At 39.0% G+C, this 16,932-nt stretch overlaps 1 protein-coding gene across 3 annotated transcripts in view; it reads left to right on the top strand.

The window, feature by feature from the left end:
• Nucleotides 1-1,287: 1,287 nt before the first annotated feature.
• The window catches only part of SRBD1 (S1 RNA binding domain 1), a 154,113-nt gene continuing 138,468 nt past the window's right edge, over nt 1,288-16,932 (top strand). For 2 of the 3 annotated variants that reach the window (XM_036435207.2, XM_036435205.2), the window contains exons 1-5: nt 1,288-1,399; nt 5,347-5,426; nt 7,860-8,037; nt 8,569-8,952; nt 15,407-15,573. In XM_036435207.2, the coding sequence (XP_036291100.1) occupies nt 5,347-5,426; nt 7,860-8,037; nt 8,569-8,952; nt 15,407-15,573 (809 nt within the window). In that variant the 5' untranslated portion in view covers nt 1,288-1,399. Of the gene's footprint in view, nt 1,529-5,346; nt 5,427-7,859; nt 8,038-8,568; nt 8,953-15,406; nt 15,574-16,932 lie in introns of all 3 variants that reach the window. The other variant, XM_036435206.2, reaches the window with a different exon arrangement.

The following is a 16,932-nucleotide window of genomic DNA, read 5'->3' as shown; positions in this document are numbered from 1 at the left end:
GCCAAACTGTTGACTACAGCCGGGAAGCAAAATCTCAACATATTGGAATAATGCTCTGGAAAATGGCAGTTTTTCACCTATTTTTGCAATTAAAGAAGGAGACTTAGGTGGGTAACATGAAATCCATTGGTGATAGATTAGAGAGGTAGAAGAAAGCAAAGGTGGGTGGAGGGTGAGAGAACCTCTGGGATTGGATAAAAAGTAAAATAATAGACACATACTTAGGTAGGTGCAGGATAGCTCACAGTCAACAATTAACATGGTAACAATAACAATGAAGAAATTTATGATCTCCTGTCCTGGCACCAAGGGCATTTGGTTGTGGCCTAAGGGGTCTGGAAAAAAGGGAAGTTACAAGTTACCCAGACATTTCAAGGATATGTTATCATAAATGCAAAAAGACAGATAGGCGCTTTTAGTTAAAGTTTAATTTCAGAACATCCTTTGTAGTTACTTTAGGTCTTTGAGTTTGCAAGACCACCATGCAGGCCTTCCCTGAGCTTGTTGGGTTAGCATGTGGCCCCTTTTGTTCACAAAGCTAAGATACTTGGGAATCATTGTAATAAGAAAATAAGACCCACTTTTGTGTTTTTAGGGAAGAGAAACAGAAATACTGGATCTGGAGGAGGGCTTACCTAAGATACTAGATTACTAGCACTTTCAAAGAATCTGACAAATGAAATAGGGCAGGGCTTTTCCATTCTAGCCCAAGAAATTTGGGTAACTGGGACCTGTGTTTGCCTCAATTAATTCAGTGAGTATTTACCTCTCATTTGTATTAGGTACCTAAGGGGTAAGCTAAAGCCGGAGGAGGTAAGAACAGGTTCAAAGAACAAGGTTTCTAAAACGTGTACTTGATAGTGCAGTAAATTGCGGGAGAGACCAATGTAAGATAATGATGGCTGTAGGGCTAAACTCTTCTGTGAAGGTGGAGGAAACCTCCTGGGCTGTGTGAGGGTTTACCAGAAGACCTAATCAGAAAATTTGGATCTTTTCATAACTCTGAAGCAAAAAACTCTACGTTGGATCTTAAGAAATAATGAAACACGCTAAGAAACAAATGAAATAAAAACCCTTAAAAATTGATTTTAGAGAGTGTAAAGCTTGATTGCGTTTTTTATTTTTCTACTGCAAATTCAAATAATGTCATGAAAAAGAGAGCAAAGCAGTTCCAGAGAAAGAAAAACAGGGAGGCGGGTCCGCAACTGCTGGACGCCAGGCTCCACCTTCATCCCGCCCCCTCAGCCCTCCCACCCTTCGCTCTGGGAGCTCAGCCTGTCTGCAGTCAGTCAAGGAGCAGCGAGGCGGGACTTCCGGAGTTTGAAAAACTTCCGGCGGGAACCGGAAGACGCGGTCACGCACACAGAATCCCGGGCCTCTGGATACGTGGTGCGGGAAGGTGAGCCGCGCGTCCGCTTTGGCGGTGTGCCTGCGGGCTAGGTTGAGCCCGGCGTCCGGGCTCCGGTGTCATGGGGGCCATGTAAAAAGTTCTGAGCGCTCATTTAGGGAGTAACATCTCTTTTTAAAAGTGAGAAGTTTTTACTGTTTTGAGTTCTGTATTTACCAACTCGCACCCAGAAAACCCTTCGTAGCGTCTTCGTAAAAAAAAAAAAATGCAGCTCTTAGCTCATCGCGGCAGGCCAAGGAAAGCCCAAGCAAACCTAGATTGTTTTTATACCTCCGATTTCTAGAGATGGGGAGGAAGCATCCTTTTCGCGATCAGATCATGGCAGAATCCCCTTCATTCTCAGCAGCGCGCCTGGCGTCTAGGAGGCGCCGAGCAGCTGTCAAGGAAAGTAGGAATGGAAAGCCTAGAACTTTCCTGGAACCTCCTACTTGATAGCGTGTTATTAATGTAATGTATGTGGAATGGGCAAAAGGCCTAGTTTTGGTGCTTTGGGGCTCTGGGTTCTATTCCTTCTGCCACATAGCTCTTCCCTTAGAATAAGCCCTTTAACCTCACTGGATCTCATTCATAAAAGAAGACCGGAAGCCTCTGATTTCAGAGGCTCTTCCAGGTCTAGTATTTGTTTTTATTACTCAGTTGGGTATCTGCTGACATTCAGAGCACTTATGATGGTACCCCCTCCTGCCGCCGCCGTCCCCCCTCTCGAAACTTCTCTAGCTACCTCTTAAAAAGCTGTTCCCCTCTGCTCTACTTGTTAAAATTTTAAATTATGGTTTTTCCTATTTTAATATTTGTGTGTATGCAGGTTTCTCCGTGTCCTCCTGATTTTCGATTGCCCTAGTTTAGTGCTTTTCCCCATAGTAACATCACAGAAACCGTTATTGTTTCATCACAGTTATTGATTTGAATATGCTCATGTGTGAGAGAAATAAGACAGCTTGGTAGACTGGAATATCTCAGCCACTAAGAATAAGAGTGGTCTTCCATACCGTTACTTTTGCAAGGAAACATTGAGTGCCAGGTGAGATTTTGCCTAATAGTGATGGGGAAAACAAATGCATACAGTATTCCTCTAGAGACCATTTAAAAATATATTCTTATGTTGAATGAACAAGTAGTTCTAGAGCAGCTATTACATGCCAGGCTCTGTGGGATGCAGAAATGAATAAGGTTAACGTGGTTTCTTCCTTCATGGTGTTTACTGTCATGAAGTAAGCAGGGGGATGCAGACAATAAATAAGGATAGTTAGAAGTTATATAGTACAGTATAAAGGAAGTAAACAGGGTCCTATAATATTATTTCCAGGACACCCATTTTAGGCCTAAAATACTAAACTAAGAGATGAGCAGGAGCCAGCCTATTGGTGAGCAGGAGGAATAGTACTCCATCCAGAGTGAAAGAATCATGCTTGTTACAGGAACTGAGTGTTATAGGAACTACGGTTGTGGAGATTTAGCAAGTGGTAAATATAGTTAGAAAGGTAGGTGGGGGATCAGTCCTGCCGGGCACTTAAGAAGGCAATAGTAAACAATATATATGATTTGATTACCAAATGGTTTTTAAGCATTTTCTAAATGATCTGGACTGATAATGTGGCGAATGGGTTGTAGGGGCAAGAGTGGAAGCAGAGAGGCCGGTTAAGAGGCCAGTACAGTAGTCCAGTTGAGAGATACTGGGAACTAAAGACTCACTGAATATTAAAGATATTTAAGATATATTTTGGAGGAAAAAATTTGTGACTTACTGATAGACTGGATGTGGGAGATGAAAAAAAGAAAAAAAGACTTGCAAATGAAACTTTGGGGGATAATGGATACTTTCATTGTATTGGTTGTGGAGATGTACATATGCCAAAACATCAAATTTGTACTTTTAATGCATGTACAGTGTATTTCATGTCAATTATAGCTCATTGAAGCTGTTAACATTTTTGAAGGTTCTGGCTTAGCAAAAAATCATCTATCTTAGGTGGATGGTGGTGCAGTTTATTGAGATGGAGTAGGTGTGGGTTAAGTAGGTGATAATAGGTATTTGAAACCATGGAAATAGCCCGGCCAGTGCTGCTCAATGATTGAGTGATGACCTATGAATCAGGAGGTTACGGTTCAGTTTGATTCCTGGTCAGGGCATACCTGGCATGTGGCATGGATTCCCAGTGTAGGGAGTGCAGGAGGTAGCTGATCAATGATTGTAATCATGGATGTTTTTATCTCCCTTTCCTTTCCTCTCTGATATTAATAAAAATATATTAAGCCGAAACCGGTTTGGCTCAGTGGATAGAGCGTTGGCCTGCGGACTAAAGGGTCCCGGGTTCAATTCCGGTCAAGGGCGTGTACCTTGGTTGTGGGCACGTTCCTAGTGGGGGGTGTGCAGGAGGCAGCTGATCAATGTTTCTCTCCCGTAGATGTTTCTAACTTTCTATCACTCTCCCTTCCTCTCTGTAAAAAAAATCAATAAAATATATTAAAAAAAATATATTAAAAAGAAACCACATGGAAATAGATGAAATTTTGGTTAATGTAACTAATTCTATGACATATATTTTATTGATTTTTTACAGAGAGGAAGAGAGAGGGATAGAGAGTTAGAAACATCCATGAGAGAGAATCATGGATCAGCTGCCTCTTGCACACTCCCTACTGGGGATGTGCCCACAACCCAGGCACATGCCCTTGATCGGAATCGAACCCAGGACCTTTCAGTCTGTAGGCTGATGCTCTATCCACTGAGCCAAACCGGTTTCGGCAGAACATTGGTCTTTAAACTACAGTTTAACCCTAGATAATTTATCAACTAAAATAAATCTGCTTATTTCCTGTATCATATGATGTTTCTGGCTATTTGTCTTAATTTTTTAGAGTTGGGCCTTTGGATTTGGTAAATATTTTTCAACGGTTTTAGTAATTGTTATTTAAATATTGAAACTTTTATTATAAGGGAGTGGATTATCTTGTTTTCAGAATAATGTGGCTGCTTAGTCAACAATATTGTCAACTTTGCATATAAACTTCTTTATACTGTAAGAAGACATAGAAGAGGGAAAATAGTTGTTACAGCTTAATATAGTTTATAGTTTAGATGTAGTTTAATAAAGAACTTTATAATTTGCTGATATACCATCAAAAACACTTGTAGTGTACTCAAGCATAAAATTCTAAAAAAACTATGAATTGTCACCCTATAGGAGCTAATATTTTTACCAAAGATGGCTCACACTCATCAGGCTTTTGAAATCATTGGAAAGGTGTTAGCTGCTCTTATAATTGGCAGCCACATAAGAAGGGAAACCTGTTTTTGGGCTTTAAATGATCCCCATTCCCTCCCCTTTCACCCCGACAGCATTTTCTTTTTAATATATTGATTTTTTACAGAGAGGAAGGGAAAAGGATAGAGAGCTAGAAACATCGATGAGAGAGTTATATCGACCAGCTGCCCCCTGCACACCCCCCACTGGGGATGTGCCCACAACCAAGGTACATGCCCTTGACTGGAATTGAACCCGAGACCTTTCAATCCGCAGGCCCAGGCTCTATCCACTGAGCCAAACCGGTTTTGGCCTTACAGCATTTTCTCCCCCCCCCCCCCCTTAAATATATTTTTATTGATTTTGTACAGAAAGGAAGGGAGAGATAGAGAGTTAGAAACATCTAGAAACATCGATGAGAGAGAGTCATTGATCAGCTGCCTCTTGCATACCCCCTACTGGGGATGTGCCTGCAACCAAGGTACATGCCCTTGACCGGAATCGAACCCGGGACCCTTCAGTCCCCAAGCCGACGCTCTATCCATTGAGCCAAACCGGTCTTGGCCCGACAGCATTTTCTAATAGCAGAGCTATTGGAGTGTTAGTTTTGCATGACATGTTTTGCAGACAAAATAAGTCATTAGTCATTCAGGTGATTCAAATCATGCTGATTTCATGTTCTATTTCTTCCAGATGTCATCATTGCCAAGAAGAGCAAAACTAAAGGTCCAGCCTGCAGTACCCATAGATGAATTTTCTTCCTTCTCTGAGTTGTAAGCATATTGTTTTCTTTTTATGGGGGTGGGGAGGGTGGGAGAATGGTATTAATGTTAGACAGTAATAGTACTGTAAGGAAACATAAAAGAGGATGAGATAAGAGAGCATGGTGAATGGTTGGAGTAGGAGACATTTTGGTTACAGTAGTTTGGGAAGTTCTTTTGGAGTGTGTGGCAAGAGAGCTAAAAGACTTGGGAGTGCAATTTGCAAAGATCTGAGGAATAGATGGATGTTCCAAGTTGAGGGGAAAGCAAATGTGACAACCCTGAGGCAGGAATGAGCTTGGAGTGTTCAGGGAACAGCAAGACCAGAGTCACCAAGGCAGAGAGGGATGGGAAGTGAGCTTAACATGAGTGAGAAGTGGTTTGATTTGGTATATATTTTAAATATAGAGTAGACAGGAATTGGGGAAGACTGGAGGAGGATCAGGTGTGAGGGTGGTGAAATCAGGCGATCTGTTTGGGGCTTGGTAAGTCTGAGATGATTGCTAGACATTGAGTGAAAGTGGATATTCTCTTGAGTTTAAGTCAAGTTGGAGACATAAAATTGAGATCCTCTATATTCAGCTATAGGATGAGATAAGGTCATGTAGTAAAGAGTATAGAGAGCAGAGAGCTGAGAACTAAGTCTGAGAGGTTCCCAACATTGAAAGGTTGTGGAGAGGAGGGTGAGCAAGCAAAGGTCTAAGGAGAAGCTGCCAGGGAAGCAGGAGGAAACCAGAGAAGTAGTGTCCGTTAGGTGTGAAAAATGTGCTCTAAGAAGTGAGTGCTTGGTGCTGCTGAGAGGTCAAGTGTGATTAGGAATGAGTGTTGACTAGCTGTCTTAGAACTGCCTCATGTATAATAAATAATACCTGTACTGAGTTTCTCTTCCTAATAAATGAAGTCATTCAGCTCAGTTTGGTAATGGTATGAAGAGCAGAACCCTGGTTTTCTAAATCTTATTCTTTTAATTCATCTGTTACTATGTTATTTCTTATTTTTGACTGCTCTTAGGGTTTAGTTAGTGTCTGCCTCTGAAGATAACTCACCTAGAGACCATCAGCCGCTCCACTGATTGTAACTATGCTCTCCTCGGGCATAATTTAGCTAAGCAGTCATCCAATCATGCTTTGCCTCTTGGCAGAACTTAAACACTAAAAAAGCCGAACATCTCTATTCACTAATCAGTGAAGGAAGTAGTTATCCTTCCTGCCAATATATACCTTTCACATTGTGGGAAGAAAGAATTGTAACTGGACTGATGGAGCCTGATGCTCCTTTACCAAAGTTCACATGCTGCTTTTGCTCTGCTGTGGCTATGAGTTCGATTCTTGAGTTGTTAGAAATGTCCTGTAGCTGCACCTGATCCCGTTTCATCAGGAAACAAATCCATTCTGTGAAAGGGAAAAAAGGGTTAAGTAGAAATAGTTGGAGCTCTGCTAGCACGGATCAGTGATCTGGTTAGGGCACATGTCCCGGGAGTGGGCTCGATCCCCAGTGTGGGGTGTGCAAGAGGCAGCCAATCAATGAGTTTCTCACCATCGATGTTTCTCTTTTTCTCTCTCCCTCTCCTTTCCTCTCTGAAATCAATTAAAAAAAAAAAGATGCATCTTATTCCTTCCCACTCTGGAAGATCTGGGCGCGCAAAAAAGAAAACAAAACATTTCCCACTCCTTATATGGTTTGAATAACCTAATACAATTTAAATACGGTTAATACTTAGGCAATTATTTAAGTGCTTTTCACTGTTAAAATGGAAAACCTCACAGTGACTATGGTGTGACATGCTCCAGTACATTGCTGACTGTAATAAATGACTTCCTGTGTCTTGAGTGTATGTGTGTATATAATTGTCTGATAGGTGAGATGTGAATAGAGAGACCTGTGATTTATAGCATATTGGGGGCTATTTTTACATTGGTCTCTGATTAACTCTTGTTTCAATTTTTAGTAATATCTGTTCTTAGCTTGTGCTTATATCACTCCATTTTATTTTAAACACCACATACCTTATTCTTTTTTCAAGATGTATGTTTGTCTTTTTTTTAAAAAATACATTTTATTTTATTTTTTTTTACAGAGAGGAAGGGAGAGGGATAGAGAGTTAGAAACATCGATGAGAGATCGATGTTTCTAGCTCTCTATCCCTCTCCCTTCCTCTCTGTACAAAATCAATAAAATATGTTAAAAAATAAATAAAGAAACATTGATGAGAGAGAATCATCAGTCAGCTGCCTCTTGCACACCCCCACATTGGGGACGTGCCTGCAACCAAGGCACATGCCCCTGACCGGAATCAAACCTGGGACCCTTCAGTCCACAGGCCAACGCTCTATCCACTGAGCCAAACCGGTTTCGACTATTTGTCTTTTTGTGGATTTTTTTTTTTTTTTTACTTTGACATTTGGCTTCATTTTTCCTGCAAATTTTCTATCAATTTACTCCTAGATCATCTGCCTCTGAAGAAGATGACAAGGAAGATAGTGCCTGGGAGCCCCAAAAGAAAGTCCCCAGAAACCCTAAGCAACCTGTTTGCAAGGAATCCAAAGCAAAGAGGGCGCCCCGGGGGAAGAAGAATACCCTGAAGACCAGTGATGGCTTGGAAGGCATGGTTATTAAGGAGCTGGTAGGTTGGTCCGTTAGCTGGACACAGGGCCACTGGCTCTGATGCTTGGCGGAGTGCGAAGGCCCACTGGCGGGGACGGCCGGGGACCAGCTCTTCAAGGAAATGGTTAATTTTTTATTGCAAATATTAAATCTTGGTTTTTCTGTCTTTGTAGACCTATCCTTTAGTCATTTTTTAAATTAACTTTTTATTTCTAGATAACTTCACATAAAGTTGTAAAAAAAATATAAAGATAGTATGTGCCCTTCATCCAGTTTTCCCCAATCCTACCATCTTGCAAAATATAGGAAAATATTACAGTGAGGATTTGACAGTTATAAAACCCACTCAACTTATTTAGATGTCCCCAGTTTTCTTTGTATTCATTTATGTGTGCGAGTATGTGTATATTTAGTTCTGTGATTGCTCCCCCCAACATAATCTTGAGATTCTTCCATATTATGTGAATAATTTGTTCCTTTTCATTGCTGAGTAGTATTTCATAGTAATTGGTTTTTATTTTCTAATTATGTTTTCTTTATGATTTGATAGAATAGTTCTGTGCTTATTGCTGATGTTGATTTGGAAGACAGAAAAAATAAATTGGATACTGTACAGACTCTGAAACCAGCAAAGACAAAAAGGAAAAATTCAGCTCAGTCACCTTCGGCTCCAAGGACCAAAAAGCTGAAAGTTGAAGAAACCAACAAAACCAGCAACTTCAAGAGTGAGGGTAACAGTACAGAGATACCATCCACAAGCACCCTGTGGCAAGGGGCATGCAAGAAGGAAGAGGATGAAGATGACTGTATATCTGGTCAGCCCCCTTTAAAGAAAATAAAGACCGAATCATGTCCTCAGGGCCAGCCTGTCCGGTTTCCAGCCGATGCCAGCAATGCTACCGAGGAGGCAGAGATGAACTGGGACATAGTACAGGTATGTGCAACCTTTTTTTTTTTTTTTTCTATTTTAGTTCCGTTGATTCTTTCCTTTTGACTAGCATAAGAGTGTTAGTGGCCAAGGGGAGGGTTGGGAGTTTTCTTTTTGGTTTGTCAGTTATTTCAGGAGGCTCTGGTCGCTGGTTCTTTTCCTGGGAATGCTGCTTTGTGTCATAGCTAATGGTCCTCAGCTCTTTAGCTAAGAGCTGTGACCTCAGGCAAGGGATGTCTCTAGTGAACATTTGCTATATCCGACAGTATACCAACAGATTGGGCCCTTAAAGGTTCATTGTTAAGTTTTTGTTTTGAATTTGAACTGTATTTCTCTATAAAGCCGTGCAAGTGATTGGATCATTGGCTGTTGTACATCTATTTAATACAGTGTAATGTTGTAATATACTATGAACAGGACCTAGCACAGTGGTCAGCATGCGGCTCGCGAGCCGTGTTTGCCACTCTGTTGACTAATGAGTTTGCCGACCACTGACCTAGCAGTTTCTCAAAGGAAAATTCTGTTTAAATTCCAACTTGAGGTACCATAATTATATTGGGAGAAGTCAGATTTATCCCAGTTTCTTTTGCTGCTTTGGGGGTGGTAGAGAAGAGCTGACCTTAAACAGTGATTCTCAGCCTTTTTGTTTGCCCCAACACAGTCTGAGAACGTTTCACATAATAATAGCATTGCCCCTCAGGGTACCTTGGGGGTGACCTCCTTTCCTGTTGTCAGTCCTGGGATTCTGATGTGCACTTCTTTCCCGGCTGTGCATTGCTGCCCTAGAGCCAGGACCTCTGCTGGATCCTAATACTACTCAGTTTTGGAAACTTCAGGTGTGACTTACATTTTGGGGTTTAAAAAAATGTAACCAGATGTAGTCATCTTTGTCTAACCTTGAATTAACTTTTACAGACAATTCTTGTGGTATGTGTGGATTTCTTTTCCTATGCCTTTTTATTCTCCCATAAACAGGAGAAACTCCCCAATTTTGTGGGAGAGAAAATAATTTCACCATAGCACTGCATTCCTGCTTTCAAAATTGAGAACAGAGGCAGGTGTTGGGGAAATGGCGACTGAGAAGAGTGAGAGTGATGCCATGTTGGCTGGGAAGGCCTGGAACAATTAAATACCTATAATCTGCGTATTATCTGCTATAAAGCAAAAAGTATGTCCAAGGTCTCTGGGGAAATCCTGAAAAGTACCTAGTTAGTTAGGAGTGGTCAGTGGAAATTCCTTGTATAGAAATTATTTATTACTAACAAGAGGCCCAATGAATGAAATTCATGCAAGAGTTGCCAGCACCGGCTTCCCTCTGGCACCTGGGACCCTGGCTTCCTCGAAGCACTGGCTTCATCCGTCTGGTCTAATTAGCATACGATGCTTTTATTGTTATAGATTGAACATGTGAGAAATGGCAATTTTGTTTCCTTCATTTTGTGTGATAATCTCCATGAACCCTGACGACCATGACACCTGATCCTCTTCTTCCCCCGTTTCACCCCCCCAGACTTCAAGGCATGTTTCTCAACTCTGAAAAGTTCACTGTTCTCTCAGGAACATCACTGTTTTGTTTGGGGAGGGAAAACTGCATGGTCCATACTTGACTTATTTATAATCTTCACATATAAACATAGTGTCTATTTACTACTCAGGGATTAGAGATCACTGAGCCAGAGAACCTGCTCCTTTTCAGGCCTGTCCCCTAAGCTGCAGATGTGGGGTTGCCACTAGAAACTAGTTTTTGTCAAAGTACATTATATTATTACGCAAATATGCTGTGAATACCCTGAGCATTATAAGAATTTGAAGAGGTGACTAGCTGCAAGCAGTTTCTGAGAAAATCAAATGCTCCAAAGTGGTGATTGATATTATATGTCTCTTTATTTTGAGGGGTGAAGGGAAGGGGTAGGGGAGTAGAGCAGCCATATGTAACATTTTTGCAAAGCTTCTAAATTAAGAAGGGAGATCAAGCAAAACCTCTTCATTAGCTATTTACCCCTTTCTTGCAACAGCTGATGTGTGATTATAGGGGTGAAGAAGTCTATGGGATGACAAAATTAGGGAAAGAAGTGGGACAGGAAGGAGGTGAGCTGAGTTGGCTTTCTCTTTGCAGTTCTGCATATAAGCACAGCATCACTCATTAGGTCAAACTGTTTATTCCAGGATGAATGAAGTAAAACAAAGTTTCTGTTACTAATATATAGCTGGTAGTTTTTAAAAACTATTTTGAAGTATACATATAGAAAATTTTAGTTAATGTATAAAGTTTATGAATGTTCAAAGGTGTCATCATATATCCAGCTTCCAGATCAAGAAATGAACATTAACAGCATCCTGGAATCTCCCTTCATAACCTTTTCTAATTCCCAATGCCCTCTCCTGTAACCACTCTGATTTCTAACAGCATAGCTTAGTTTTTCCTCTTGCAGCCTTTAAGAAAACTTTTTGTGTCTGATAAGTGATCCAATAAAATGAATACATAAGGGTCAAAAGAATAGCAGGAATTAACAGCTTTCATACATTAAATTAAATACATTCCTTAAAAATCTGTTTAAGGAATGTATTTAATTGCTTGTTTTTGGAATGATGTTGAATAGAACATTCTCAATTTTATTCATTAGAGTGTCATTTAATTTCAGTGTTCTTTTAAATTGTAGATGCTGCCTATGGCTGATTAAGGCTCTAATTTATTAACTGATGCCTAGATTTTATTTATTTTTTAAACTGAAGCAATGAGAGTATAGACTTGAAGGAGTAAATCTGTGGACACTGGGAGGATGCCATTTTGTTAAACATTTTAGACTACAGGGGCAGTATGAAGGCACCATGCAATAGGATTCAGGAAGAGAAGTAAAGGCAATTGAGTAATTTGTATTTTTGCCTGAAAAGAAAATCATCTTGCTTTGAAAACAATCTAATTTTTGAAAGGGCACTATACTAGTAGCTCGAGGGACTGGGCAATTCACTTAACTTCCTTGGGCCTCAATTTTTGTATTTGTAAAATAAGAATAATAATAGTACCTCTTATATAGTTTAAATGAGTTCATATTGAATATGTAAAAGTGTTTAGAATATAAGAATATAGGTGCTAGTTTAGAATATAATAAGCCTCATAATGAAGCATCCATCTTATATAAAAACTGCTGTTTGAAAATTTTAACCCTGCTATTTGGCTACTAATGCTTGCTTGCTTAACTAATAATGAAAATAAGACTACTCCCACTTCAGAGAGGCCATTAAACCTTCCCAGGACGAAGTTATCAGTGCTGGCACATTAAACCTTCCCAGGACGAAGTTATCAGTGCTGGCACCAGGCCAGCCCTTTGGTTGAGGTCTCAAGGCCCCAGCACATTGGGGCTCTTTAAGAAGTTGCAAAGGGGGCCAGAAACACCCCATATTTGGGAGACAAAAGAAGGTGAAAACATAAATAGGAAAAGTTCCTCCATTTTGGGGTCCAGAATTTGAGAGACATTTTCCTCTGGGCCCACGTGTAATAATAAATGTAATTCCACCTCTCTAATTGTTGCTTTGTTCTCCCGTTTTCTGTAACAATATAGGTTATAGAAAAGTACCTCTTTATTTAAATCTTACAGGGGGAAAAAAAAATCTCAAGACTACCTTTTTTACTTGACTCTCATTCTTATCTACCAGTTAACTATACAAATTATTATTAAAGTAAAAAAAGTGTGAATGGTTTAAAAGTAAGAAACTACAGTAGTTCTCTGCCTTGCTCCTATCCATCCTTAAGGCTTGCTCTCTACTTTTAACTCTTAAAACATTTCTTTGTTGTTAGCCTTGTTTTTTTTCTAAAATACAGATGGCTGGGCCCCAACCCAGAGTTTCTGAATCCGTTGATCTGGAGTGGGGCTCAATAATTTGCATTTCTAAGAAGTTCCCAGGTGATGCATGTGCTTCTACTTTGGGGATCACACATTGTGAACCAATGCTCTAGTCCCATGGTTGGCAAACTGTTGCTTGCGAGTCACATGCGGCTCTTTGGTCCCTTGAGTGTGGCTCTTTCATAAAATACCATGGCCCGGGCAAGTCTATTTTGAAGAAGTGGCATTAGAAGAAGTTTAAGTTTAAAAACTTTGGCTCTCAAAAGAAATTTCAATTGTCGTACTGTTGATATTTGGCTCTGTTGACCAATGAGTTTGCCGACCACTGTCTTAAAACAATACATGCTTCTGTCAGAGTACAAATCACACTGTAGTTTAACTACTGTCCTGTCTGTCTGTCCGTCTGTCTTCTGTTAGTGTAACTGGACAAACAACCCAGGCATGTGCTCTGACCTTCTGGTTCCTAGGTCAACTGAGCCATGCCAGCCAGGCAGCATACACCCTCTTAATACATGTAAACCCACAGCTAGTGTATGTGCCCTGACTGGGAATTGAATTGGCGATCTTTCAGCGCATGGGACTATGCTCAAGCAACTGAGCCACACCGGCCAGGGTTGCATTAATGTTTTATCTTCACCTCTAGATGGCTAACTCCTTGAGAACAGTGAAGTTGGGGCCAAGCTTTGGAAAGGAATTTTAAAACTATGCTGTAGTGGTTGGACTTTTACCAGAAGATAGATAAGAGTCATTGGATGTTATGATCAGAAGAAAAAAAATTAAAAATAAAGGACTTACTATATCTTTGTTTTAGAAATATAATCATTAGTAATGCAGAGAGGTTGGATGGAAGGTCTAAAGGACATAAAAACCTGATCTCTGGCTCAGACAAAATGTACTTGCAAAAAGGGAGTTCCAGGGGAAGGAAGAGGCATTTCAGAAGTTTAGTTTGCTTCTTTGGTGACGGATTAGATGGCTGCGATAGAGAACACACTGTGACACTGAGGACATTGATTAGAGGTCTTTTGGTTACAGTAAGAGAAAACCCCATTTGGACTAGCTTAAGAAATAAAGGAGATTTATTGACCTGTACCATAATAATAGATAAGTTTTATTTATTGACCTGTGTAACAGGAAAGTACACTGAAATTCTCTCTTCATGGTTTTCTTTGCACTGTCATCCTCAGCTTCAAGGTTCTACATGTCCAAATCATTTTTCTCCAGAGGAAAAATATCTTGGTTCAGAGTTCTAGCCCAGATCTTGATCTTCTTGATGGCTGGACCAAGATACAATTAGTCTTAATAGTCTCTGGAGTTTACTAGTCATTTATTTCATCTCCAGTTTTGAAATTCAGTCTATTTTATATATTGTCTTGATTTTATTAGCTAGTTGATTATAATACTTCTTTAATGATTTTTCTGTTTGTTTATTTATTTATTTATTTATTTATTGCAAATCTTGTGCATCAAGATTAAAATACTAATAAAACTTGCCGAAACCGGTTTGGCTCAGTGGTAGAGTGTCGGTCTGCGGACTGAAAAGTCCCAGGTTCGATTCTGGTCAAGGGCATGTACATTGGTTGCGGGCACATCCCCAGTAGGGGGTGTGCAAGAGGCAGCTGGTCGATATTTCTCTCTCATCGATGTTCTAGCTCTCTATCTCTCCCCCTTCCTCTCTGTAAAAAATCAATAAAATATATTAAAAAAAACTTAAGGCCTTTCATATTTTACTTTGAACAAATCTGCCTAAGTTTTGAGAAGAGTTACTGAAATTGCATTTCATTGTTTTTCTTCTCCAGGCTGACTTCTCTAAACTCTGCTGCTTTACATGTACATTGTGCTGAAACTTTTTTACATGTAGACTTGTGTGTGTTTTTAAAACTTAATTACTTTGAATTTGGAGTGCTATATGTGTATGATATTTCTATCTTAGCTCTCATCCAACCAGTTACCATTCCTGAAAGTAAGCCATGTTTCCACTCAGTCCATATAGAAGTAGTTGTATGGCATCTACTCTGTGGACATATCATAATTTACTTACCAGTTCCCCATTGCAGAATTAGGTTTTGTCAAACTTCACTCTGCTGGAAACAATTCTTCCCCTAAAATCGCTATGAATGTCCTTTTCAAGAGGAATAAATATATCAAGATAAATTCCTAGGAGTGGGATTAATGCATTAAAGCATTTATGTATTATAAATATTGATAGATGTTATCAAATTGCTCTTCTTTGAGAGGTTATACCATTGTACTTTCTCACTAAGAATGACTCAAAGTTCCTTTTCTTGTCACTTATGCCAATACAGTGAATTACCAACTCTTTGATCTTTGTGACCAATCTGAGAGAAAAAAAGGTGCATATCTCAATGAGCCCTATACAATATAAATGATACAGACTGTTTCAATTGCAATTTATTAAATTAGTGAAATGACTATTTTATGATTGTCAAATTATATACTATGTATATATATATATATTTAAATGAAAATATTTTAAATCATAGCAAGTAATTTCTAAGCGATTGGAGAACATTATTTGATGTGTTTTAAATTACATATTATAATATAGGTTTTTAATTTTTAGGATTCTAAATCACTAAATATAAGTACTTAATTTACAGGTTTTATCTGAGAGAACTAATATTGAACCTTGGGTTTGTGGCAACATCATTCGTCTCTTTAATGATGATAATACAATTCCCTTCATTGTACGTTATCGGAAAGAGCTCATTAATAACCTTGATGCTGATTACTTGAGAGAAGTTCAACAAACACTAGAGGAGTTAAGGTAAGAAACCTGGGAAGAGATAAGCCTAGTGTGAGGGGAAAGAGGGCATGTGAGCCAATGAGGAGAAATGGTGAGGAAGTGAATGACAATATATTTCAACAGTTTCAGTGTTTTGTTTTGCATCATCATTATTATCTGGTTGTAGTCCTATTCTGACGGAGTAAGTCAGTTCTAGTTTACTTAGGGCTGTACAGAGTCCCTCTGCTGGTGTGTTTACGCATAGCTTGGGCATGTATCAAAAAGGTGGTTTTCAATGAAAGTGTGTGCTTAAGGATTTGACTGTCATCTTTCATAGAAATGATTGTGTACTGCATAATGGCAAAGTTAGGACTGCCAGCAGGAAACTCAGGAAAATAAAATTTTGTCTAAATCTTCAACAGCTTGCACAAAACTGCCCTCTTAATACTATAAAGACTCTTAGTGGAAAGTTCTTAGGCAGTATAGAGTTTGGTAGGAAATATGTATATTTTCTTTTTCTATTTTTTTAGAGGGGATGGTAATTTTATATTGGGATTTTAAGTTTTGCACAGTTATAGAATGGAAAGTACTCTTTAAAAATATTATGTCTACGAACTTATTGTAATAACTCAGGAATACACATGTAGAAACTATAAAGACTGTAAGACTTTGTATTATTCAGTAGTTTATGAAAACGCTTTTCATCATTCATGCATTTATTTCATGTCTTCTACATGCCAGATGCCATGTTGTTAGCGTATGTTCTTCAAGTCTACAAAAAGAATTTGATTAAAATTTGATATATTACCATTAAGCCATTCTAAAAGTATTCAGGGTTATTTTTACAACATGTCCAATAAGCTTCCTGTGATTTTGGGAGAACTTGCAACTCACTAACCTTTCCACCTCTTTTGTTGAAGTTTTTAATGCCAGGAGAATTTTAGAATTTTAGAATACTAGAATGTTAGTATGTGGAGAGTTATTGTACATTATTGAATAAAGCTCATTAATAAGCTTGATCCTGATTACTTGAGAGGCAAAAGTCACTTAGCCAACTGAGGGAGTCACTATTAAAAAGTAAATTAAAGAATATAATTAAAGGAAAGCTTTCTGTATTTTCTCTAAATATGCCTCTTTTCCTTCTATGATGGTTAACAGGACATTGGTCTATTGTCAAAATGACTCTGTTAGGCTCCAGTACCCAGGCTACCAGGACTGTAAAAGGCATATAGAATGTAATCTAAAGACTGCATATACTTTATCTTTAATTTGAAAATTTCTACCTTTGTTTTCTTTTCCATAATTAGATTTAATTTAATTTAATTTTTAAATCATTTTTATTAATTTGTATTATCTCCCTGCCTTTTGTGCATCATTTTAGCAATAGCATTATTAGGCAGA

The sequence above is a fragment of the Pipistrellus kuhlii genome, unplaced genomic scaffold (assembly GCF_014108245.1).
Source record: "Pipistrellus kuhlii isolate mPipKuh1 unplaced genomic scaffold, mPipKuh1.p scaffold_m20_p_13, whole genome shotgun sequence".
Classification (NCBI taxonomy): domain Eukaryota; kingdom Metazoa; phylum Chordata; class Mammalia; order Chiroptera; family Vespertilionidae; genus Pipistrellus; species Pipistrellus kuhlii.
Note: the sequence above shows the minus strand (reverse complement) of the source record. Positions and strands in the feature narration are given on the sequence as shown.